The sequence below is a fragment of the Clytia hemisphaerica genome, unplaced genomic scaffold (genome assembly GCF_902728285.1).
Source record: "Clytia hemisphaerica strain Z4C2 unplaced genomic scaffold, Clytia hemisphaerica genome assembly, whole genome shotgun sequence".
NCBI lineage: Eukaryota > Metazoa > Cnidaria > Hydrozoa > Leptothecata > Clytiidae > Clytia > Clytia hemisphaerica.
Window position 1 is genome coordinate 963,469 of NW_027104378.1, and position 26,929 is coordinate 990,397.

Below are 26,929 nucleotides of genomic sequence, written 5' to 3' on the forward strand. Positions count from 1 at the left end.
ATATGGAAATATGAATTTTGAAATAGCTTTATCTCATCACTTACCTGCTGTATTTTTTGAGATTTTATTTATGCTGTAATATTTTTGAAGGGCTTACACTTTGTTTATCTAGCAGGTTTTAACTTCAGTTCTTGCTTTTCAATTATTCACTTGTTTGTTGATTATTCATTTTATTAAGCAAGTTAAGGTTTTTCTAGTTGGAAATGGATGGTTATGTCTTTGATTTAGGTTGGTATGGGATCAATAGATTAAAACTGGTGTTTTTTTTATGAAGAAAAATAACTCGGAAAGCTAAAGGAAGCAAAAATTCCCGAGTTAAAAATTCAAAAATAACTCGGAAAGCTAAAGGAAGCAAAAATTCTCGAGTTAAAAAAAATGAAAAATACTCGGAAAGTTAAAGGAAGCAAAAATTCCCGAGTTAAAAAATGGAAAATAACTCGGAAAGTTAAAGGAAGCAAAAATTCCCGAGTTAAAAAATGGAAAATAACTCGGAAAGTTAAAGTAAGCAAAATAAACCGAGTTATGAAATGAAAAATGACGTCACTAAATTCCAAAAATGACGTCATAACTCGGGATAACTCGGGTTTTTTTTAACTCGGTTTTTTTAACTCGGAAAAAATAACTCGGGAATTCTGGGCCTCCCTACAAACACCCCCCTGATAAAGGAGGCTCTGCGACCCATTTTCGTTCAGGCACTTTTGCTGGATTTCTCGGAACAACTTCAAAATGGTAGAGTAAGTGGTGTGGTGAACGGTGAATGGATTTTTGACCCGATTTTTGGTTTTGACTTTTATTTGAAACAATTCCAATGCAGTTTCATTGTTATAATTGGTGATGGATACAACTTTTTACTATGCTGTTTTTTATTCAGGCTCACTCGTAATGTCAGTATGTTTCTAGCTAGTCACTTTCTTCCTGAAAGTTTTGACACAACACGAGGTCATCTTTAAAAACTGCTAAGTTAGTCATATTAAAAACAGTCAGTACAAAGTAAAAAGAGTGTATAATACCTAGAGGTAGTGTTTAAAGACCGGGGGTAAAGCCAGAAGTGTCAGACGACGAGACGTTAGATGTCTTGGTCTAACCTCACAAATTTCTGATTGCAAACAATCTTTGTTGTTGGGCCGTCATCGAAAAAATGCTCTGTTTGCGTCACAACTGGTGTTAAAAATGCATGCGGGCGGACGGGCAGTCAAAAACATTCTGGGTTTTTTTTTAATCATGCCAGTAACTCAGGGGCGGGTGGTAACGCGAGCAAAACAATTTTTCGATGGTCGTCAGAGCAATTGAGAAAAAAGCTATACTTTAAAAGAACAAATTGCTTTTCCCAGATTTTTTTCCGCATCTCCGCACCGTAAAATCAGCAGAACCAGACGATCTCAATCAAACGGAATCGACGATCGAACCAGTCGAACCAAATCGAACGCAATCGACCGATTGAAATTCGATTGTCAAACGCAATCGAATACGAATCTCAATCGAACGTCAAAATATTCGATTGGTTCAATTGTTGTTCGACTGGTTCGATCGTCGATTCCGTTCGATTGAGACCGTCTGGGCGGCGGAAAATTTGATGCGGGCGAGTGACGCCAATAGAACAATTTTTCGATGACCGACTTGCTTGTTTTATCCCCATTCAATGGGCCATTCCAGAAAAAATACATTAATGGATGACATCAATTTTTGAAATAAATTTTGGCACGGAATTCCAGGCAAACTTTAAAGAGAAAGTATCGGAATACACCGTTTAGGAGTCTCATACTCCATTGCAGAGGCCGGTAAAAATGGTAGGTAAAAATGCGCACTTATAGTACTGTGAAAGGTTAGAGGAATGTAAACATTGTGAATTTTTTTCTCTCCTTTAAAGAGAATGATTTAGATATTTGAACATGATATCAATGATAATTTTATAAGTCTCTCCTGAAAATTTCACAAAAATTCATCAAGAGGAAAAGATGATTAAAAGGAGTTCTTTACCTACCGTTTTTCTGCTATGTTTCCTTATGAGAACCAGATGTTTACCTACCGTTTTTTTACGGAGGAGAGTGAATTTTCCGTGGGCGCTAAAATCAAAACAATGGAAAATTGGATTGACGCGTGCGCAGTCAACACTCCTAAACGGTGTATTCCATGAATTGTACTTCAAATTTTGCATTAAAGTATTGGAATTCCATGATTTTTTAGGTTACAGTATCAGTAACGGAATTCCACGGTTTTGATAGGTATATATTTTGTAAATTTGTTACGGAAATTCCGAACTTTCTTGAAAGCAATTTGCTATGGAAATTCCATGTCGTCCATTGGGCTATTCCATTTTTAAACCATACAGGGGTATTGAGGAACTTTTCAAGGGGGGCGGGACTGAGCCTTGATTTTCCAAGGGGCTTTTGGGGGTTCTCTCCTCCTAAACTGGCATCAATAGTCACTTTCCAGGCCCTTTTTCACAAAATTTCACTTTCCAGGGGTGTCGACTCCTAATTTCCAGGGGATAGTTTGTTATCCAAAATTTCCAGGGGGTTAGTGAAAAAAGTTCGTCAATACCCCTGTACGGGGGTAACGAATAAAAACTGGAATGGCCCAATCAGATTCTCTAGGATTTTCACTCACTATCAAAAAGACTAACTGGTCGTTTCTGATTGTTTTGAAATACTCGAAGCCACCAACCACCAAAACATCCTACCAAGATAAAAATCTAGCAGTTAGTCACACTAGCGTTCTGCCAAAATGCATATCAAAGATTAATGCTGAAAAAGTGCTACATCATTTACCTGACTGACTCTCACAGTCAAGCAAAAAAATGCGCCGCAAAACTTCTAAAGGGATTCATGAAAAATAACCCGGCCCTTTTAAATGAAATTAACATTCTCAAAAACTATGAGAAATTGCCTAGAATTTGAGCCATGCAGTCAGGGCCTCCTTGGTCTTTTATAACATTAGTTCAGATAGAATAAAGACATACCGATCATTGATCAGTGATCAGTGATCAACACAACCAAACCTTCTGCCTTGCGTTAACTCTTTCCTTCCCAACAACTTTTGTTTTTGGTTGTAGTAGGTTTTTAAATCCACAAGTAATGAACCTCTTATAGCTTTATCTGAATAAATCTGGTTGAAAACCTTCTGTCAGGTTTCATTCGGTACGTTTTTTATCCATGTGGTGAACCGGTTTCCCCGATTTCCCCGATTTCCCGTATTCTAACGCTAATATAATCTAGATAGGAAACAAATATTAAATTTGATTATTTTTTTGTTCGTATTTCTAAATTTCACGATAAAAAGAACTATTTACAAATTATTTTCTTTAACGGGCGCTAAATCAACATTGACATATTTAATGATGTCATAATCAATGCAGTGTATATTTTGTTAGCGCCTTGCATATTTTGTCAACATCCTTTTCATTGGATAAATACCACTAAAATATACAAGATAAGTAAACATAAATATATCGCCCGCGAGCACAGCTTAGCTAAGCGCACCTCTCTTATTCATTATCTAAGAATTAGAACAGGCAAAGATTATCTGCGGGGTATGATAGCGAACAAAGGTTATTTGAAGGTATTTTCAGTTATAGTCCAAGGTAGAACAAACTAAACATAGAAAGGGGGTATTTTTAATGGTCTATACGATGATTGGTATTTTTTTTGAATTCTATGTTTAGATTTTTCTACCCAGCCCCGTTGCTAAAACCTTTGCTTGAAATCGAAAGTGAAACCAAAATAATTTAGCGCACACTGTCGTTCGCATAATATCGAAAAAGTGAAAGGAAGCCCTGACTGGATAGAGTGGAGCTGCGTTGTTCATTTGTTTTGAAATTTTGCTGCTTTGGTTGGTCAGGCATATGATGGCTATGCAAGTTTTCCTCCACTGGTGCAAGTTACCTTAAGGGGATTAATTTTTGCGGGAACTTGTTTTCGCAAGACAATTTTTTCGCAAAATAATTTAATTTTCGCGGGACTTATTTTTGCGAAGATGGGAATTCTAAATTTTTGCTAGGATTAAATTTCGCAAGTTTTGCGAGAAGTGGGCTTTTTCGAAAAATTCAAAACTAAGAAATCGAACAGTCGACCAATAAAAAATTTCAAACAATTGTGATTTTCTTAAAAAATAGAAACTGTAGAGCTCTTTTCAAAAAACTTAATGTTTTGCGAATTTCACGAATCCAAAGGTTTTTAAAATTTTCGCGAGGATTAGTTTTCGCAAATTTCGGAAAAACTTGCTAAATTCGCAAAATTTAATCCCCACGACAATTATTCCCCCTAAGGTACCCTTCACAGTAATTGAAATTGCTTTCTGTGAAATATAGATAGACCTTTTCTAGGATGCAACGTTCCATCACCTTGTTATCACCATCTTTTAAAATTGTTTCAATCTGTGATCCTTAGTTTTTTTCCATTTTCAATTCTCTATTCTAGAGACGATTATGAAGCTGCATCTAAATTCATGAATGCACTTTCTTTTATTTCAGTATTAACAAAACAATTAGAAATGAATGTGATAGTAGCAGTTAAGCAATACATCACCAAGATGATTGATGATGCTGGTCCAGGAATGAAAGTTCTTCTCATGGATAAAGAAACCGTAAGAAACAGTTTTGTTTTGATGTCGCAATCCATCCCTTATTTTACCTTTTTTTGCCTCATTGTAGAGGATATAGTGTTATGACTAAAAAACAATTGATTTTTAAGGAATGCATTTTTAAACAACAGGGAGTGTCAGCTTTTTTGCAGTCATGCAAATTGTATATAAGGAATTTTATTATTGTATTGGTTTCTATTTCTGGCAATTTGTTGTAAAGATGATAAAAAACATTTGGTACCTCATTAATAACTAGCGGGTTCAGGCATCTGTGTTTTTCTTTGCCGGATAGGGTAGGCTTCTAATTTGTCTACATCCTGACTAACTGAGGACAAGGGTAAGTCAGCACTGTCCTCAATTTTGCGAGTTACAGGTTTCTCAAAAATGAAAAACTCGCTATTCTAGTTATTGTGACAATACAAAACTTTTTTCTTTGTTTTGGGAAAATACTACAGTAGGAAATGTCTATTAAAAAAAGCCACATTGTTTACATTTTTTCCACAGACTGGAATTGTCAGCATGGTGTATGCTCAAAGTGAGATATTACAGAAAGAAGTCTTTCTCTTTGAAAGAGTTGATACACAAGCCAGAGAAACCATGAAGCACCTCAAAGCGATATGTTTTGTCAGACCAACAAAGGTTTGAATTTTTACAATTACTAAAATATTTTTGCCGGAGTATTAAGGTGATAATCTCTGGTAAATTAAGTTCCTTTTTAATGGCACAGGCCTGATCGTAAAGAAACTCTCCTTACAACTCCCTTTCACGCTTGCAATCAGATTTAGGGATGAAGCATATACAAAGAGAAACAGCCATTTGCTTCTTTCCTTCGATAGCAACATGGGATTTAACTAAAAGTCTTCCGTAAAGGGAAGTTTATAACTGCTTTTTGATTAATAATTACGTATTTCCAATGATTATACTATTAGCTTTAAAACCTTAGCTAATGGTTTACTTCAGGTTTGCTTTAATTTAAGGAGTCACTGTAACTTTGATTGTTATTATTTTATTTAACAGGAGAATATTGAAGCATTAAAGAAAGAATTGAAAATACCAAAATATGGATCATATTATATATGTGAGTGTTTTATTAGGCTTTTTCAGAGAATATCCAGGGGGTAAGGACAAATTGCCTGCATATCCAAGCAAAAGACAAGACACAATGTACAGGTATCCTCAACCCTTGAACATCCAGGATAGCATAAGAGGTCTTTATTTTTAATTTTCTGTAAAAACCTATTATTGTACAAGTAATTGTAAAATCTTTAATGGGTTAATTTTAGCACGCACTTTCTTTGCTGATTAAGAATCTTCTTTAATGTGTACTGAATTTTGTGAGAATAGACTATTTTTTCAGCTAGTTTAGATTTAAAAGATTTTTCGTAAAAACTAAATTTTGGGTTGAAGAAAGTTCGAAATCTTTAAATGAATTGTTTCTACTAGATTTTAGCAACGCCATATTGAAGAATTATGTCAAACAACTGGCTGAATCTGATGACCAAGAGGTCGTCAAAGAAGTTCATGTAAGTTTTTCATTGATTTTTTAATTATTTTTCGCAGATGTGTAATGATTGCATACTACTTATTGTGCAGATTTGTGATAACTGCAAAAACCTTTTTTAAAATCAAGTCCTACATTAAGTGCATAGCCAAACTAATTTTGGAATATCATATTACTGAGGTCAAGCATACCAGGATAATCACGACGACGGATGAAAAATGTAATAGGCTAGTGAAAATACGAATTTTGATTGGTTGAAACTCACTAGCCTGTTAAATTTTCGTTCGTCGTCGTGATTTTGCCGATTTACTTAACCTCACTAATCTCCCTTCTAATACCCATTATTTAGCCCCGAGTCCACTTAAGGCTTTTTGATAGACTGGATGGCACGATATTTATTGAATATAGAGTATTAAAAAAGCTATTCATACTGATTTCCCATTTTTAATATTTTTCAACTCAAAGTAGTTAGAATTAGAATTATCAACTCCTGGAGATATTAGCCCAAAATGCCCAAAGAAAAATTTCTAATGCTACTTTATTGTTTAGCATCAGTTAAATGTCAATGTCTTTACATTTTTTTTAGGAATTTTATGCTGATTTCTTTGCAATTAGCCCACATGTCTTTTCTTTGAATATTGTTGGTTGTGCGAAGGTATGCCAAAATTAGTCAGTTTTAAAGTACTTGATTTAAAGGTTTGGTTTTTAGAAAATAAGAGTGTTTGATTACTCATCAATTTTAATTCGCAAGCTTTTTTACGTTGGATAGACACGGATATGGAGCAAGATTAGTCAGAAAGAGAAGAAGAAAAAGATTTTTTGCTTATATAAGCATAATATGACAATAGGGAGACGCTGGCCTAATATGAAATATGTGTCTGATATGACACATATGTAAAAATAAATCCTTTAAGTGTAGCTGATTCTATTTTTCATGAAAATTAAGAAGCAAATGTAATATTTTAAAGCGCAACTGATAAATGATTTATAATTTTCTAAAAAAGTGATGTTTATGAAACTTTATTGATGAAAGAATTCGTTTTTGAATAAATTTAAAATAAAGTGCAATGGCTTCAAGGATGTTTATACATCACAAAGAAATTAAGCTATAATTTTATTACAAATGAACCTAGGAGAAGCGATCCGAAAGCCGGGTTACTCTTCAACTACTCTTCCCCTTTTGAACAAATTAATATACTCCATTTTAGATTTCCAAGCAAATTTATAACCCACTTCGGTTGTTAGTTACTCCACTTCATGTCATTTTTTTTAAATTGATTGACTGTTTTCATTATTAGGGTAAAAATTGGTTTGGCGACAGACAGGATCGTGTTACTGATGGTTTGATTGCTGTCTTATTATCCTTGCGAAAGAAACCAATCATAAGATATCAAACAGCCTCGTCAATGTGCAAGCGACTGGCTGAAAGTGTTATGGTATATAACTTTGTTTAAATTGCATGCTTTTGTTTGCATGTACATTCAACTCTCCCCTCCCTAATCTGAACCTGTATCTAAATACACAGGTTGCCAAATTAAGGTCTGACAAGTCGTGAAGACAAATCACGCTTTTACTCGAAAATTTTATGTGCTTGTTACATGACGTTCATTTCTGATTGGTTCGAATTTATAGACAGTAATAAAGTTATCAGCTGTAAGTTGTAAAGCAAGTAACATGGGAATAAAATCACGCGAACTTTTTCGATTAATCACATGCTTTGACCGCACTTATATAATTTTGCAACCTGTGTATTCCGCCATTCGAACTAGTAAAGTCCCCTCAGTGAGGTGGAAAGTCGTTTAATATACTCCTTGTAGTTCAATTTTTTCTCTAATTCGAATAAAATTATTGGTCCCTTGCAGATCGGATTAGAGGGTTTCAACTGTACAATCAACTTTCGGTTATTCGCACTTGGAACGAGAAATATGAATTAATCGAACTGCAGAGAGATTTGGGCTTTATAAAGTATCCAACGAGAGTTTCCCTTAGCCTGGTTTCCCTTTGGTTGAAACTGGGAGTTAGAGGATCGTAGAAAAATTCGAATGCGAAAAGTTTAAAAAAGCTCCACTGCGTCTACCTTAACATAGATATCCACATATGTATAATTTTTTAGGTCATAAAAATTCTAATCTAATTATGTTTTTTAAGTACGTCTTCAAGTTAAAATTTAAAGAATAAACATATCATTTTGAATTTGTTTTGATGAAACATTGTCCCTACCTTCAACTGTTCCTACTTAATTCTGAATATTTGATGTTGTTATATTTTAATACATATAACTTGAAGACTTTTTTCTTTTCATATTACAGTTGAAAATGGGTCAAGAATCGGGATTATTTGAATTCCGGCAATCAGATATTTCGCCACTGTTATTGATTGTCGATCGGTCGGATGACCCTGTCACTCCACTGTTAAATCAGGTATTTATTGATCATTATTTTTAGAGACCTTCTTGAAGAGTTCTTTAGCCGCAGTGGCTTATACAACCTAAGGGGTTAATGAATCAATGGGGAGGAGAGGTGTCCGTCCTTGAGAGGTTTTCATCTTCTGGATAAAAAACTTTACTTTCTGTGACAAGCTTAACTAACTTACTGATTTTCAAGGTCAAAACTTTGTTTTACCAGTTAACTGCACTGACCATTTCTGACCAGTACCCCTCACCGGCCCCCATTATAATTTCTTATTAGCAAAAGGGTTCTTACATCAACTTTTTTTACACTTTTTATTTTTAGTGGACTTATCAAGCGATGGTTCATGAGTTATTAAGTATCAAGAACAACCGTATTGATTTATCCAAAGTTCCTGGCATCTCAAGAGAACTAAAAGTAAGCAAAAATTTAACTTTTGAAAATTTAGTGCTCTTTTTCATCTGTTTCTTTTGATTCTAATGTAGAAAGGAAGTATTTGATTCCTTCCGCAGTTTAAATAGTGTATTTCAAAGCTCTCACTGTCTCAGTCATATATACATATCTTTTCCTACTCAAAATCATGCATAATTCACCGAAATTTCAAGAATATGTGCTTAATATTTGCTTTTTAAAATATGTATGTATTTTCTAACTCGGGCACCCGAAAAAAGCCGGATTTTGACCACTCGCACTGTGTTTCTGTATTTAGAAATAGACAGTGGTTGAATCCCGGCTTCTTTCGGAATGTTTCCGTTAGCAAAAATGACTTACGCACATCAAGAATGCCAGCACTTCAGAAGAGGCTTTCTATTAATATTCACGGTTCCATTGCTATTTTGAACTGAATGCAGGAACCAAGAACCGGTTTTTTGGACCTACCTCGAAGGTCCTTTAAATTAACCTATGTTCGTCCGTTCGTCCGTCCGTTCGTTCGTTCGTCTGTTCGTTCGTCTGTTACCAGCTTTTCTCGGGAATGGATAATTAGTTTTTCTGATTTTTTGCACATTGATGCCCAAAAAGGAGTAAGTAAGTAAGGAGCCCGATTTTCGAAAAAAAAAATTTTCCAGCCAAAAATGCCGGAAATATGCCGAAAAAACTGTTTTTTTGCATTTTCTCGAGATTTCGTCATTAGTTTTTTCTGATTTTTTTGCACAAAGATGCGTATTAGCTATACCCCGGTGGAGGTCCTATAAATTAACCCATGTCCGTTCGTTCGTTCGTTCGTTCGTTCGTTCGTTCGTTCGTTCGTTCGTTTTCGTTCGTTCGTTCGTTCGTTCGTTCGTTCGTTCGTTCGTTCGTTCGTTCGTTCGTTCGTTCGTTCGTTCGTTCGTTCGTTCGTTCGTTCGTTCGTTCGTTCGTTCGTTCGTTCGTTCGTTCGTTCGTTCGTTCGTTCGTTCGTTCGTTCGTTCGTTCGTTCGTTCGTTCGTTCGTTCGTTCGTTCGTTCGTTCGTTCGTTCGTTCGTTCGTTCGTTCGTTCGTTCGTTCGTTCGTTCGTTCGTTCGTTCGTTCGTTCGTTCGTCGTTCGTTCGTTCGTTCGTTCGTTCGTTCGTTCGTTCGTTCGTTCGTTCGTTCGTTCGTTCGTTCGTTCGTTCGTTCGTTCGTTCGTTCGTTCGTTTTTTTGCACAAAGATGCATAACTATAAACCCTCAAATGTGAGGGAGCCCGACTTTCGAAAAAAAAATTTTTTGGGAAATTTTGGCCAAAAAAAACGGCTAAAAAACGGGTTTTTTTGGACTTGGGCTCAAAAAGCGCATGTTTATCTATAAGAATCACTATTAATAAGCATACATCAATGTTCTTAGCCAAATTACTCAATTTTTTGATGAGATAGATGTTTTTTTTGCTCACAAAGTCTTGAATAGGAAAGAATATTTCAAGAGCATGAAATTTTGGTTTCTAAACGTTTTTTTATAAGAAACAAACGACTAATTTTAATAGATCGTCACTATTTGTGTTCTGAATGATTGTTTAATTGTCATGCTAACGTAGATATCAATTATATATGTGTTTAATGCATGACCAGGTAGGTCCATAAAAGTATAACTTGTTTTCACACAAAATAATTATTGATAACAATGCCCACCATCAAGCGTGATTCAATTGTCAATAAAACTGATCTTTGCAACCGGTGATTTCTATTTCTTTTTTCCTTCAACCCTTCCCTCCCCCCATCAACGATCAATGATGTAATTTAATGCGTTATGCATTTTCGCTAAACGCTATATTTTCTGACCGATAGTTTTCATTTTTCTCCTCGTATTGCTATCTAACTTTCATCATCTGGTAGGTCCATTCAGCATCTAGCTTGTTATGATGGTATTGTCAGCTTCGAACACTCTTCCATTGCTAAACGTTGGTCAATTTTCTTTCACAGGAAGTTGTTTTATCAGCAGAGCACGATGATGTCTACCTGGACAATATGTATAAAAATTTCGGTGAAATTGGTATCAATATAAAACAATTAATGAATGAGTTTCAGAAGAATGCAAAAAGTAATCAAAAGCTTGACTCAGTTGCTGATATGAAGGTATGCGTTATGTGCTTTAAACATTTTTTATTTAAGGATAAGCTATAAAATCTGTTTACACAAATTTGAATCAGAACAGAGCCCCACCTATTTCAAAGCCCCGAAGAGGCTAGATCTGAAACCCTTGTATAGGAAATAAAGCTACTTATTTCCCATCTAAATAAAACGCATGACTCACGGAGGATGGACCCACGCGGTTTTTACACTAATGCCAAATTGAAAGTAAAATCCATCGCCAGATTTTGAAAAAAAATTCCCCAGGGAAATGACAAAGAAATGACTAGATTCAATCCATCATTCTAAATGCGGCGCAAATCCTAAGGCTCCACTGTTTCTTGCTCGATAAAGGTTGAAGATTCCTCTCTAGCTCCTTCGGGGTATGCCTTCGAGTGGGAGTGAGTGGGAGTGGAGAGTGAGTGGGGAGTGGAGAGTGAGTGGGGAGTGGAGAGTGAGTGGGGAGTGGAGAGTGAGTGGGGAGTGGAGAGTGAGTGGGGAGTGGAGAGTGAGTGGGGAGTGGAGAGTGAGTGGAGGATGGAGAGTGAGTGGGGAATGGAGAGTGAGTGGGGAGTGGAGAGTGAGTGGGGAGTGGAGAGTGAGTGGGGAGTGGAGAGTGAGTGGGGAATGGAGAGTGAGTGGAGGGAGTGATTTTTAAACAAGATGTAAATGCAGTGTACGTTGAGTTGGATGTCGAGTTTAGAGTTTAGAGTTTAAACCTGGCACAAAGTGTAAGTGCAATATGAACTCTAGCTTTCCATCTTATACTCTGAAAAGATTGGTTTTCGGTGTTCTCTATTATCAATAGCTGAGTATGACAAAGGGAGGACAAAGGTGGTCTTTCTTAAGTCATTAAGTAGGGGAGGTAGAGGTGACACCTTTAAATAAATCGAAGATTTAATTTTCCTGAAAAGGAGAGATTAGCAAGGAGGGGATAGCTCGAATGGCACAAAAAAACAATTGTATTTCTTAAGGATAGATAGGGAGTTTGCCAAATGCGGGGATAATTTAAGAAAGGGTTAGACCCCTTTTTCGCGTTACGGCCAATAAAAATGTACAGATGTAATGAACCGTTTGACGGGTTCTAAAAACTAGTTCGGATTAAAGAAAGATTCGAATAATAGACGCTCGAATTAGAGAATCTATATTGTATTTTTTATTTTAGGCGTTCGTAGAGAATTATCCACAATTTCGTAAGATGTCTGGCACAGTCTCAAAACATGTGACTGTAGTGAGCGAATTATCACGTTTAGTTGGTGAACACTGTTTGTTGGAGCTGTCCGAACTCGAACAAGACATGTCCGCTAAATCAGATCACTCCATGCATTTACAGGTAAGTTAATTATCAACCCCCATGGAGGCTCTTACGAAGAAAATTACTCTCCAAGAAAATCAGAGAAAATGTGATGGAAGAAGATGGAAGATGAATTTCCCTGATCACTTTTTTTAACCCTAGACACGTATTTTCTTGATAAAGCATCAAACCCCTCTGGATATTAAAAGTTACCCCCCGGGAACTTTCACCTTTTTAAAGTGTTTATCATTTTCAACCCGGTAAGGGAAGGTTGGGTTTTTATGGTAGAAGTGGAATTTCTGCAGATTTGGACTGATTGTAACGAAAATCCGCAAAAGAATAACTCTAAGTTGTCAACAAGTTGTCTACTGCATCACTACAACGACCTTTTACCCGTCTTTCTATTTTGTTGAATGACACAGGACGCTCTAATGTTCATTTTCGCAACTAGAGACGCTTTCAATGAGCGTTCTGCTAGTACTTCAGACTGACTACCTTTTTCCTTTCACATTACCGAGTTTATGTATGTGTGTTTTTCAGCGACGGAGACGGTAAGGTTCTAATTTGACTAGATCCTGACCAGCTGAGGACGACGGTAAATCAGCACTTTTACCGTCCTCGATTTTGCGGGGCGGAATTGCGGGTTTTTCCAAATCGCTTCAGTCACCCTACCGTCCTCAAAAGTGCAAATACATAAACTCGGTATTATGTCAGTTGCCCCGGGAAAATGTTCGTTCACTTGCCTAGTGAACCGCTTCGAGTTGGAATGGAATCTCAGTCGCCTGTGCGGGAACCAACGTCAATGACCACTATGCAACACCTTTCCCTTGGACAAGTTTTTGCTTGTTTAATTCCCATTAAATTTATTTTTTTCGTTTAAATCACGAAGGCGATAAAGAAACTGTTGGCGAATCCAAAAGTACGAGATATAGACGCTGTCCGATTAGTTCTACTGTATATCTTACGTTACGAGAAAACGCAAGGCAACGACGCCGGTGGTTTACGTAACGATTTGAAGAAACGCGGCGTCAGCGATACTATGTGTAAGGTAATGTGCATGTAATAGACTCGATGCTTACATATTATAGATCTTGTTGGGTTTTAATCATTTTGTAGGGTCTTTTTTGTTGAACTCTAGAACCATGGAGAAGTTTTACTGCAACCTAGTCTAGCATTATCATATAACACCTATATTATAACACCTATATTACTGTATTACACGGATATAGACTTTCATAAAGCATTGTTTTTCGAGTTGAATCTTTCGAAGCTGTACGGAGTGCTTTCTCTGCAACCCTAGACCATCACCCCATTGAAAAAGATTAACTAAGATTTACCTTAAATTTTATCCTCATAGAAAAAGTCTTATCAGTGAAAACTCTCTTACCCGCGTATCAAAAAGTTACGTGAATGAGAATTCATACTGGATTTCTGAGCTCTAAACAATAGAAACTAAAATTCTCATCCTTTATATGCAGATGATTTCTAATCTCGTTTGCAAAAAATCTTCATTGGGATTTAGAAACTGACTTTGTCTTTAAGTACTGTTCACGATTTTATTTTTTTTAACCATGGAATTGATACTTTTTCTTCTAGATTGTTTACAACATGGTAGAATATGCTGGCGCAACTGTCCGAACCAGTGACATTTTCGGACAAAACAAAAACGCTCTTTCTATGACCAAAAAATTCATGAAAGGACTGAAGGTATTTACATAAATTTTTCTTTGAGATTTTAAGCTTGTGTGGTCGTGTTCAAAAATACAGGCTGATTGTAGGGAAAACATAAGATCTAGCTGAAACTTTCTCCAGACCTTCTTTACAGGATGCTTGTGCCTCAGGAAAAAATCCCCTAAAATCCCATTGTGGTGGAACATCCCTTTTTTGGGCAATTTCTATTTTTGAACATTTCAAACTTATTTTCAGAAAATATCATGTATACCATTCGATATTCATGATAAGATATTGTCTGAAAATGAGTTTGAAATTTGTGTTAACGCAATTATGCGTCCTGACAGTGACCTTGGACTGACTACCCGATTCCCCTCACCTCCCCACACCGCGAGTGGAAATCGATCCTTGGTCTCCCTTACAGGATTCAAGGTATACCATGACGCTTCTTTCTCCTTCAACTCTGGTTCAAGTCATTATAAAATAAAAATCTTCATCATTTTCCATTCCAGGGCGTCGAAAATATTTACACACAACACAAACCATTACTTCATGAGACGCTGGATAACTTGATTAAAGGAAAATTACCCGATCGCTTATTCCCATACCTTGGAAAAGATACTTTCAGAGATAGGTAAGCTGGTAGTTTTCTATATAGGAAGTATATTATAGAGGTCTGCAATTCAGACTAATAGTTCTTTCAACTGGGTTTGACATAAGGGTTTAACCTTGCAAGGTTTAGATGACATTATATCAACGAAGATTTTTCTAAAGGCGAAAAAAGATTTCGTCACGCAATTTCGCAAAATTAAGAATTTCCTTCGTTCATCTCAAAAATGTTATTTATCTTTTTGATTCTTTTGATTTTCAGACCTCAAGATGTCGTTGTTTTCATGGTGGGAGGCGCAACATATGAAGAGGCTCTTACCGTATACGAACTGAACCGGGCTAACCCTGGTGTCCGCATCATTTTGGGCGGTACTTCAATTCATAATACAGAAAGGTAAGAAACGACTGTCATTTTCGGAAAATATTTTCAAATTTGTTTATTTTACTTAGGATGTAATTATTACAAAGTTGGTTTTTAATTTTCGAACCCGTATCTTTGAACTACGGTGGAGTCTCAACTCGAACCTCTATAACTCGGATGTCTCTTTAACTCGAACAAGTTTTAAGGTCCCTTCAGTTTAACAATGCCTTATAAAAATATTACTCTAGAACTCGAACAAATTGTTGTCCCCTGTGCGTGTTCCAGTTGCAGTGACTCCGCTGTACTATCAATTGTCTCTAAAGCGCTCTAAAGGGGGTATTATTTAGAACAGCTCCTCAAAAGGGTGATATGAAAACTCAAGATTTTTTGCAAGTAATCCTCGATAGATAAAAGATAATAGGATGTGTTGGGTGGCTCCAATTATAGATTTCAATTTTGGAAAAATGAATTTTCATCAAAATTAATTCTTCGGCAAAGGGAATTTCCGTCAAATTAGTTCCCTTGAGGTATGAAACATTTAAAACTCGAACCTCTTTGTTCACTTTGTGGCACTGGGTACGAGATTGGATACTTTTTCATATTTTATTTTATTTATGTTTTCAGCTTTTTAGAGGAAATCAAAGAGAGCACTATGATCACCGATACGATGACGTCATCGACGAGTGTCGCTTATTCCAAATCGTCAAGATATGAAGTATAGTTGTAAGGTAAAGGTAATAATAATAATTTACTGAATACAAGGTATCAATGGTATTGGCCCAACAGACTTATAAAGCCCGAAGGGCTTGATGTTGTGCCTTAAGCCATCGCATGCTAAAAAATCGAATATTGGAAAAAAAAATATTGCTATTGTTTTCGAAAACCAGCGAAGCTTCTAATTGGTCAAGGGTTGAAATTCTATAGTAATGTCACGTGACCTAGGTAGGAAATCCTACCTAACCACAGCAAAATTTTCAGCCAAAGCACGACATTTAGGACTTCGGGCTTTATAAATCTATGATTTTTTGCATGTCGTGAACGGGCGGTGAAAAGTGGGCGTTACTTATCAAGATAAACTATTTCAATTCGTTGCATACACAATGGTACTGTAGACTTGTCGAATATTATTGATGCTTAACTGTAGGGTTTTGGTGAACCCTAATGTCCACTTAATGTGTGGGCACTGGGCTGGTTAGACTATAATGGGTTTTTTCTTAAAATGTTGTAAATTTAGTTCTGTTCAATTTTACCGGGTGTGCCACAAATAAGTAACCCTCTTTGATTTGATATTGTAGGCAGTAGAAAAGAGATTAGCCTTTTTTTGACATATTTTTAAATTGACATTTTAGGTTTTTGAACATAACTTTTGAACCAATGAAGTAAAATTAAAAAGTAATACACCAAATTTTAAGTTAGGCTTTCATCTGAATGATTCCGAAACAATCTTTGAAAAATCTCTTTTCTACTGCCTACAATATCAAATCAAAGAGGGTAACTTATTGTGGCACACCCGGTAGTTTTTCAATTACTCGCTTTTTTGTAAGAATGGTGTATTTCTATTACATTGAACTATCTTTATTTTAGGTTAAAATTTAGCCTAAAATTGGCATTCTTAGGTTCAGTTGGCAAATTTTATGATAGTAATATTGAATATATTTTTCCTATATTCTTTATTTTATAACTCGTAGAAATCGGATCGGGCTTCATGGCCAAGCAAAAAAATCAAAAGTGAGTCTTTTCAGCGAGATATTAAGCTAAAAAGTAAAAAAAATGCAAATATTTGACAAAAATCCACTTTTTTAAGATTTTAACCGTTTTTTATCATTTTTGGTCAACGAGTGGTCCAATAACCTCGAAATTTGGCCCTGATTAACTTGATTCTGTCCTCCAGCGAATTAGTTTGAAGTTTTACCACTCGGCGCCTTTGTATCATTCAGTCAGGTCCGCGCAGCGAAGGCGCCTAAAAGAAAGAGGATACCATAAACGAGCTTCTAACTCCTTCTAGATCCGGTAAGCCTTTAAAGTAGCGATTTTCTTTAAGGGCTCTGACCATAGTGAATTTTTCATAATTGCCGTGTTTAAAATGTGTTTTCTGACTGATGTAACCAACAAAACTATGGCATGTTATACATTTTCTGTTAGACAAACTATTCCTGAATCTGAAAATTCAAAAATTGCATTGAAAAAATTTGATGAAGAAGAAAATGAAGACTTTTGCGAGGAAGAGTATTTCAACTTTGAAGAGCTTAGTTTCGGCGAAGAAAAAACATTTTGAAAAAATTTTCGCAGTAGATGGTGTATCTTTTACCGAACAATAAAATTTTTTGCGGAAAATTTTTGTAAATGCTTCTTTGTCTCGAAATCTTCAAAACAGTCGTTTTTCATCAATTTTTCACCTGGATTTTGCTTAAAAAAACAGTCATAACTTTTGACACATCTTTTTAGAAAAATTTTCCGCAAAATTTAAAATAGTTCAATTCTTTGCGGACAGGGTAAAGAAATTTTGAAACAAAAAAGTTAATTACCCATTAAAACTTAGCACTTTTTGTAAAAGATGGTGATGCAACATATTATTAACGTCTTTTTAAAGTTCATAACGTCATTTTTGCAATTAAATTCTTAATTACTCTTAAGGGATTCGATTAAAAAGCAATTTATAAAGGCAATTCTTTGTTAAAAGTGTTAGGGAACCTGAAATACAACTTTTTTGTTGAAATACCAAAATCAATTTTTGGACTATGGTCAGAGCCCTTAAAAAACTTAGAAAAAAATGACCGTGGCACTTAAAGGGTTAAAGAAAAATTGCAAAAATCATTTTTTTTCTAAAATTTTCATTTTTTGAAAATCACTCAAAAAGGCAACTACATTTTTAAATTTTTAATTCACCTCCTTTGAATATAAAATGTTCTCTAATTCCAATATTTTTTGCCATCGGCCCTTCAGAAGAAAAATTGTAGAAATAATTGAAACTACAAATTGAAAAATCTGTAATATTATCAGGCAGTGTTTTTTTTAAAAAGGAAATTTTAGGACGAAGTTATTTTAATTTAGGTATTAGTGATTTAATTTTATTGAAATTATTTTTTCAGTATGTGTATTTTTTACGAATTTAATTTAAGAATATCGGTTATTTCAGCCAAACAATCAACCATGTAGACGGCATCATTCTATTTCTTCTTAATTTTTTTTTTAATAAAAATATATATGGCCTTTAGTATGTCGGTTAGATTTGTAAACACTCTCAAATTTCCAGGAAAATGTTCCAGTTGAATCAAAAATGCTATATTTTTCATTTAACCTTTCAAGATATAAAAACACCTGGATTTTTGGATAGTACTAGGTAGATAAAATTTCCTTTACCCAATCTTCATAACTAAATTTCAGTGTCTAAGGAGCTACAGAGGATTCTATGCAATTTTATTCAATGTGTCTATGAAATTCCAAAATAATCAAAAAAACATCCTATTTCGAGATTTGAATATCAAAACATACGTATACATTTAGATCCTCGCAAATAATATTCCTCGTTCGAGTTCGAATAAGCGACTTGTAGTCCTAAAACAAGAAAAAAAAACTACCCTTAAGTTGTCCCCGCCCCCTTCTAGAAATAGTAAACTCTAAAATTGATTTTATTTCTGTGGCATTGATCAAAATCTATTATAGTTCGCAACGAGGAAGGAAAGCCAACATTCATCGTGCCGAATTTTGACTGCTCTTTCAGTGACAAGGAGATCCCAAAACACTAGGACTGCGGAGAAGATAGCTAGATAAGTATTATTTCAGCCAATTTGGTCCCAAAGGAAAAAGGATCCGAAAAGTTGGGAGGTCCGAAATTGTACCTCTTAAAACCCCCCAAAGTAAGGTTAACCAGGCTATTTTGAGCAATTCAGTTCTTTCAAAATATTCAAAATATTTTCAAAAATAAATAAATGGGCGGAAATTTTTGGGGAGACGTTTTCGGGACCTTAAAGTAAATTACCTATTCCAATAGACGTGCAGTTTATTTTTTGGAACATGAGAAATAAGATCCCAGATGGATCCTAAACTGTTGCCCAGCGGAACTGGTTTTTATCTAAAGTATCCCAAACTCAAAAAAAAATTGCAAGCTATCGTATTGTGCTAGTATCAAAACTACGAAAATATTTATCTCAGAAATCTTAAACTAAAAAGTATAAAATATATTTTGTAAAAATTCTGATAAATTATTCTATGAAGCACGAATGACATTTGACTTATATCCGTAACAATAGCAAAAGGGCTTTTGATAGGACTTACTCTCGTTTCATATATTACTATTGTGTGCTTAATTGTAGGAGGGGAGGGGGTGGAAAGAGCAGGGGGGTGGGTACTCCTGATCAAAATCAGCAAAATGGGAGCAGGGTCATAATTAAGTGTTATTGATCTAATTTTGCTAAAAATCCCTAGGGAAATGAAGGTTTTTGGCCAATTTTGGCTCTTTGTAGCATAAAGGTCACAAAACCATTTAAATTCACATTGGCAAGCTGCAATGTACAATCTCCGTTCACCATAGATTATTGAATCTTGCACCTTACCTTCTTCATTTCGACGTTGAAGGGAGCAAAAAATAAAATTACAAATGGTGGGAAAAAAATTGAAGAAGAAAAATTTAAAGTAGAAAATCGAAGATGTTTCATGTATTATTCTCCTTTTACATAATACGGAAAATACTGTTTAAGCAAAAAAATTGCTTTGTAGTGTGAGATTAATTTTCACGGGAACTAATTTTCTCTATTTTTCGCGGTTTTTTTGGCAAAACCACGAAAATTAGAACCAGTGAATTGCAAATTTGACCAATTTTCATCAAAAAATTCGAAAAATCAATAGAAAAATGAAAGAAATGGGTACAAAATAAGGCAAAAGCGTGAAAGTTAATTCCTGCGAAATATAATTTTTTTCAAATTTTCTTTCGACACCGTTAAAATTACTTCCCGTTGAAATTAAATTTAAAGTTCCCTTATGCCCTTAAGTTAATTTTATGGATCCATTCCTTATTACACTCCCTTAACAAAGCAAAGTTATAATCAACTTAACCCGACTGGTTTTTTCGGCATGATCTTGTACTGTTTCTCATGACACGAAAAATCTAACAACTGTCTCCATTGTTTTGTACCTTCGCCACCGGCAGAATTACCAACAATGACGTAACCTATTACTGTTCGAAACATTGGTCCATGATGGCGGATCTCAAATAAAACATCACATTCTGAAATTCGATCTTTACTCAAATTAAATTCAAACATTTCGTTGAATATAGGAGAACGTTGTCGTTTCTGGATAGACGTCGTTTCCTTGGCAAGTCGTGTATTACAGTAATACAATGCTGTCTTCACCGAAACATCTGAAAATCAAACAATTAGAGAAAAGTTAGATTTTTTTTTAAATGAACAATAAGGCTCAAAAAATGCCAATAAGAACAATTTATAACAATGCTGAGGCTTGAATGGCTGAATTTTATGCAAAATAAGGGTCAAATTAGTAGACCTAAAGTCTCAAGTATTTCCTAGAAATAAAATAGGATAAAAACAATTTAAGTTTCAAAGTGCCAAAAAATAATAGAAAAGCCGGCCCTGAAAAAAAGAGTGTTACTTTGTTTTATTTAATTTAACAAATTCTTGAGTCCCAAAACATTTCCTAATTGAATATTGTGCACATACATGGTGTGCATTTTCAAAGATTTAGACGAAAAGTCAAAGCAAGGTGCATCAAATTACGCAACTTTCTGCCGTCTCTCAATTCGAACAGAGGAAAGCCGGCCGTCTAAATTAGGCCTAGGACTAGAAAGAGAAACTTACTAGGATGGCCAGTCATTCCGATTTTGGGAAGCGATGAAGCTTGAATGATTTTGACAACCAATTTTGATGCCATAGGGTTAAACGAAAGATAAATCTCCAAATTACCAAGTTCTGTTGTTGGTTTCAAATAAGGCTAAAATAAAGCAGATCAGTTTTAAGCTTTTTGTGACACTAAAGCCGTTTATAAAGATATGTATTTTAAGAAAATTACACCAATAATCGTAAACAATTACTCTTAGGTGCCAAATAAATGAGGGGGGGGGGGGTTCGAATATACAGGGGGGTTGGAAAATTTTCGAGATTTTAATAAACGGGGGGGGGGGGCTAATTGCCGGGGGGTTGGAATGTACTTCTGAAAATCCAAAATAAGGTAAATATAGGCTAAAATAAGGCTATTTAGAGCAAAATAGGGGGCCTTCTCTTTGACAGCTGAAAATATTCTTAAAATCAATAAAACGGGGGGGGGTCCATAAGGTCCAGGGGGTTGGAAAATTTTCGAAAAATTAACAAGCGGGGGGGGGGGCGTTTATTTGGCACCTAAGAGTAAGTACCTTTTTCAAAGCCAATAAGGGAGAATCTAAAGGGGGGGGGGGTTTCAGGGGGTACCCAATTTCGCAATTCCACCATTTTTTCGCCAATTTCCGTCAAACCGTCTTAAATTGAACCAAGATTCCGTCACCGAAAATTCCTTTGAAATTCAATATTTTTGTCGAAAATTCCGCAAATTTTGAATTTCTTTTACCAATTCCGAAATTCCGCTAATTTTTTTGCTAAATTCCGTTTTTCCACACTAAAATTGTCTAATTTTCCGTCTCCGTCAGAGAACCCAATTTCCGTAATTCCGTCTAAATTTTCGCCGAATTCCGCCACTCCGTCCGAAAAAAGGGCCGATTCCGCTCCTCCGCCAACCATGAAACCCCACCTCTAAAGGCCCCAAAAGCTGAAAGTTAGAATTGAAATGTTCGTAAACGCCGTAATAGTGTATACAATAATGCTTAGTTGACTTTCCAAAATTCGATCTTCAAGGGACTCGAAAAATTTTTTCGTATTATAAAGATAAAAATAATTATAGAGGTATTCAGATTGCAGAGAGTATTTTTATATGGATTTTCAGTAGCCTGGAGAACAGACCTCTATAAAAGGTAATCTAATATAGGTTTTTAGGTTCGAATTACAGAAAGACTCAAATAATAAAGGCTCGTAACGTATTAGAGAGAGGATTTATTGTATGCCGAAGGCTAAAACTTTCGAAGGAAATAAGACTTTAACTACATTGGAGATTCAATTTCTAACCTTCTTCTATATCTTCGTGGTGTATCCATAGCCAAATATGTATTCATTCATAGTTTGCAGAGAGGTAAAATTTTATCCCCCTTTTTTTACAGAAAATTAAATTTCGAAGGAAACTCGCGTTCTATGCACCACCAAAACGATCAGAAAGTTGACCAAAATTTCCAACCGCCTTTCTTATTTACTTGCCCCTGAATTCTCTGCCCCCAATTTTTAAGGCAAATCTTGGTACTCCCCCTACAAAGGACCCCCAAATCTCCTAATTAAAAAAGGGGCTGCAAACTATGTTACAACATACCTCGAGCTCGATTTCTTGTGCAGGACATTGTAGTTCAGCCAAGAAAGGAAGAACTTGAGAATTCTGTAAACGTTTCAAAGGCACTGTAACTTCACCCAGCACAATTGGTTCTCCATCACGGCCAAACTTACAAAGTGCGTGTATACACAAACACGATTTCTTTAAATTAGTATCTTGACACGGTATTGTAAAACGTTCGTTAAAAATGGCAGAGTCATTTCCAAAAACTACGGATGTATGCCTGCTAAATTTCATATCGGGTCGCAATAACGTTAAGTACATAAGGAAGCCCGTATCTGCGTAATCACTTAGTTGTAACGTATTATCGGTGCTACGTATTAGGTGTACCGTGTTCGATTTCTTACGTTCTTTAGTCTGGTCTTTATCGAAAACGCTTAATATACCAATAAAACTTTCTGCTTTAAGAAAAATCTCCTTTAATTGCACTAAATTGATTGTCAATAATTTCTCATCGGCGTTATAGAATAATGTGAATTCGATTTTCCCATCGGCCGGTGATAAAACTGAAAGTGCTTTTGGTTTCGTCAATGGTTGTCTCGTTGATTTTGATCGTTTATTCGAATATTTCTGTTCTCGATAAACGGGTACCGATAAATCGATTCCTGATCGATCTTCGTTACTACTATAGGTGTTCAGAATAGGTTCGGGTCGGAATCGATTTTTTGTCTCCCTCGTTATTCGAGATGAATTATTATTTGTCTCGTCGCTGTTCGTTTGGGATGAAGAAGAGATTAAACTCAATTCTCGAGGATTTGGCGAAGTCGATTCATCACCGAAGTAGAAGATTTCATCATCTCCAAACTCTGATTCAACACCTCCAGGACTTAAAAATGGTTTCTTATTGCTGCCAGGACTTAACAAGGGTTTTTTGTCTGTAGAGGTTGATAAGAAGTTAAATTGGTTATGAGTAGTCCCAATCCCTTTAACAGGCAGGTGTTTCATTGATTCATTATAATACGGTGTTGTTGTACTCGTTTTATACCTTCTCGACTGCTCTGATGTTTTTGTAGGAACTGGAGGTGGAGTTGAAGGGCGAATAATTGTGGGCGGTCTTGGTTTTCTTCGCTTACGCCTGTCTTTTGCCATTGTTAGATCAGGCAGGTCCGTCAGTTTGGAGTATTGCGCACTTTGCTTTTTCCTTTTGACACAGTAAGGCCATATGTAGAAATAACATGTGATGACGACTACAGTGATGACCAATAGAGCCAATAGAACGATGATGGGGATTAAGACTGAAACAAGAAGAAGGTAAAAGGTTTAAGTAACAATGTGTTGCCTGTCTTCTGTCTTAAAGTTACAAACTGCCAACACTGAAAAACTTTGGCAACCTTTTTTTACACTAAAATTAATTTTTAGCAAAAAGAAGAAAAACTACTAAATACTTTTCGTGCTCGATTTGTTTTTTTATAGGCGGCGGTAAAATACTAACTTTAGAGAATTACCTCCCCAATTCCTCAAATTTTGATCATAGTCAGTAAAGAAAACACACTTACTTAATTATCACTTAACTTTAACTTGAGTGATGAGATATCGGTTATTTAGTAAACTTTGATCATATTCTTAAATTTTGAATAAGTCCCCAGAGAAGTATTTCAGCGTTGAGGTACAGTATTGGTTAATTTGATCATTTTGATCATGTTTTCAAATGTTGAACCAGTCCCAAGAAAATTACTTATTCGGTAACGCGTTCAAAATCTGAGCAACTTGATGTTATCTTATATCATTAACAAGGAAAATGCTGATAAAAATAAACTTCTTAAACCAGAGCATTTTATACTGACCGGCCAACAGACTATATGCACTGATTTAAGACCTTTCAAATCAATTCAATACAAGTGATTATGGCCGAAATGACGACATTTTTGGCAATTATCCAGCGGGGCTGCGGTCCCAGCGGGTCTTTGACACATGGGTGTCTACTGGCTTAAGATCTTTCAGAGTACGAGCCGACTTGAGTTTGTGCAATGATATATTGGTTTATTTTACATGTTTATTAATTCAATCGGATCTCACGGGTTAATATAAAGGACAAACCTTTGACGTGAACTTCCATCTTGACTTTCTTTTATTCGTCATTCGTCGTCCCAGTTTAACAATGTCGCGGAGTAGTATCTATTTCTTTCTGAAAGGAAAATGACCAATGTGTTAGAGGACATCGTTGAATAACAACTTAAGAGCACCCTTGAGTTATACACTCCACTCCATTCCCTTGAGTAGCCTTTCAACGGGCTTTGGAAACTCCAGACATTCAAATTTTACGGCAGCTACATAAAGCTACAAAATTGGGATTGTTAAAGAAGAAAATGTAATAACTACCGTAGGTTGGTCGAATATCGACATCCCTCTTCTAATTTCGACACCCTTCTTTAGAGATGGGAATAATAGGAAGGTCGGAATCACTGATAGGCTAAAGACTTATTACTTTCAGATCGCTAAGCAAAGAAAATGGGTTTCAATCACTGATTCCGACCTTCCCATTATTCCTATTTCTAAAGAAGGGTGTCGAAATTAGAAGAGGGATGTCGATATTAGACCAACTTACGGTAAGTTTCTCAGAAATATCAAAGTTAAATTTAACAAAAAACCGACTCTTTGAATTTTGACCCTTACAATGTCAAGAGCCATACCAAAGCTCGCCAAATTTTTTATGCAACTTTAAGAGTAAAAAAAACTTTAACGATAATGTTTGTATTTCAATAAATATTGTGTGTCTACAGTAGTTACTCAATCAGAAAGACTGGGTAGAAGTATGTTTAGAAAGCTGTCAAAACGATAGGCCCACCTTAACAAACATTTCGAGTGGAGACTGATAATGATGAACAACTTAAAACTATTTGTGAAAACTTTTTATGTCGATCAGATATCTCCAATTTCCTTCTTTTAGCAATGTCATATCCAAAAGGAGACTAAGCTTTACTCTAATTGACACTAAAACACCCCTGTCTCACAGCCCCAGTGAAACCCATCGAAGCCCCTATCGAAATCCCAACGGGGATATAAGGTCTATTGTTCCATTGTTCCTAACCTGAAATATCCAGTGGGGATGGTTCTGGAGGTTAATTTTCTACATTGAATTCCGAATAGGGATACAATCAAAGTCAATGTCAAAATGAAATGACAATCATAAACATTAGAGAAGAAGCCAGTAGCTCTCGCTTTTATTTCCAGGTAAAACGCAACACAATTTTTAATGAATCCGCTGAAAAAGCAGATCAGATCGTCACATTTCGCCGCAATTCTTTAGAGCAGAGCAAAGCATATGTTATATGTTGCTGGATTAAAGTCTCCATTAAAACTTCCCAAATGTATACAACCACCGTATCTCCATTAATGGGTCAAACGAGACACTTGTGTATACCAGTATATAAATCAGCTTGCGTACACCACAACCGTAAAGTAGAGAATGTGTAAGTGGAGCCAAAAGGTGTCATAAACTTTTTACACAACTTGACTGGTCATTAAAGCAGACTTGATGTAAAGGTCTTATTTACTTTATATGAGAAGCCACTTAAAGAGCACCACTACGGTGACGCACTGTGATGAAATCTTCACATTCCAAAACACGTTTGTGGAAATCAACAAAAGCGTCAGGTTTCACAGAAAGATCTGGTCTTTTTCATTACATTGTAGCTAGTCAAACCTCTTTAGACTTTGGAAATGTTAAAATATATACTGTACAAGTTTTTTTTATAAGGACAGACTATATAAGAACATAAGGCTTCGATGGCCAAAAAGTTAAGAACAAAGAATATTTTAAGGCTTTGCGGACTCTAAAACACTCGATTTCCTAGGAGCAAAATTGGCAAAAATACCCACAAGATCGTGAAAATAAGAACATTTTAAGAACTTTTTTAGGCTTAAATCTCATAAAAATTAAGAAAAAAAATGGAAAGGATACAAACCCCTGAATGAAAAAAAAAATAGATCACTAATTGTGCTTTTCAGACTATGTATATGTTCCAAAATTTTTGAAGCCTTCGGATGATGTTAAATCTTTCTTAGTGATTCAGACAATACCTCCAGTTCAAATAAATCAAAAATAAAATAATCATAATACCAAAAATGAAAACATTAAACTGACGCATAACCAAAACATAGAAAGGTTGACACAGAAAAAAATGACTGAAGAAAAGTTGTCAAAAATCTCAGTTAATTAACAAGTCCACACAAATCTATGAATGGAGACTTCAAGCAGGTTTGGACAAAAGGATGATTATTCGTTACTATAAAAGTGTCAATTAAACATAATTACCACTTAAAAAGTCGTTAATTGGTTTTTTCACAAATCTTAATGGGTGGTGGCCGTTGTATCTTTTATCTTGAGACACGGGTGGGTGCTTTAATAAGAAGTCAATGCGTAGAGTTTTTGTGATTTCATTCATCTTGACATCACAGTGAATACTCCCTGAAGGGTTTTCTGTCAATTTTTCTGTTTATAACCTATTCACTGTAAATTTGTTTTATCCATTACGTAATTTTTTCTACAGAAACACCCCATAGTCGTACTATTTGAAAAAAAAAGGGAAATTGCCACGAAATCTTGTAACCACAAACCATTTGGAAG

General features: G+C 35.5%; 2 protein-coding genes across 2 annotated transcripts; one reads left to right on the plus strand and one right to left on the minus strand.

Annotated features, from left to right (window-relative positions):
* The first annotated feature begins 4,472 nt into the window (after nucleotides 1-4,472).
* LOC136819033 (vacuolar protein sorting-associated protein 45-like) lies at nucleotides 4,473-16,614 on the plus strand. The gene is made up of 15 exons (XM_067075195.1): nucleotides 4,473-4,581; nucleotides 5,083-5,217; nucleotides 5,596-5,656; nucleotides 6,022-6,101; nucleotides 6,666-6,734; nucleotides 7,378-7,515; nucleotides 8,389-8,499; nucleotides 8,812-8,904; nucleotides 10,862-11,014; nucleotides 12,174-12,341; nucleotides 13,192-13,350; nucleotides 13,899-14,009; nucleotides 14,486-14,607; nucleotides 14,845-14,976; nucleotides 15,568-16,614. Exons 1-15 carry the CDS (start codon nucleotides 4,489-4,491, stop codon nucleotides 15,662-15,664), a joined length of 1,722 nt encoding a protein of 573 aa, XP_066931296.1. The 5' UTR covers nucleotides 4,473-4,488; the 3' UTR covers nucleotides 15,665-16,614.
* Nucleotides 16,615-19,569: 2,955 nt separating this feature from the next.
* On the minus strand, nucleotides 19,570-24,487 carry LOC136819034 (uncharacterized). Its single transcript, XM_067075196.1, has 4 exons — nucleotides 24,400-24,487; nucleotides 22,345-23,597; nucleotides 20,757-20,889; nucleotides 19,570-20,302 (listed from the first exon to the last, which is right to left on the minus strand). The coding sequence occupies exons 1-4, from the start codon at nucleotides 24,416-24,418 to the stop codon at nucleotides 19,986-19,988; spliced, it is 1,722 nt and encodes a 573-aa protein (XP_066931297.1). The 5' UTR covers nucleotides 24,419-24,487; the 3' UTR covers nucleotides 19,570-19,985.
* Between the last annotated feature and the right edge of the window lie 2,442 nt (nucleotides 24,488-26,929).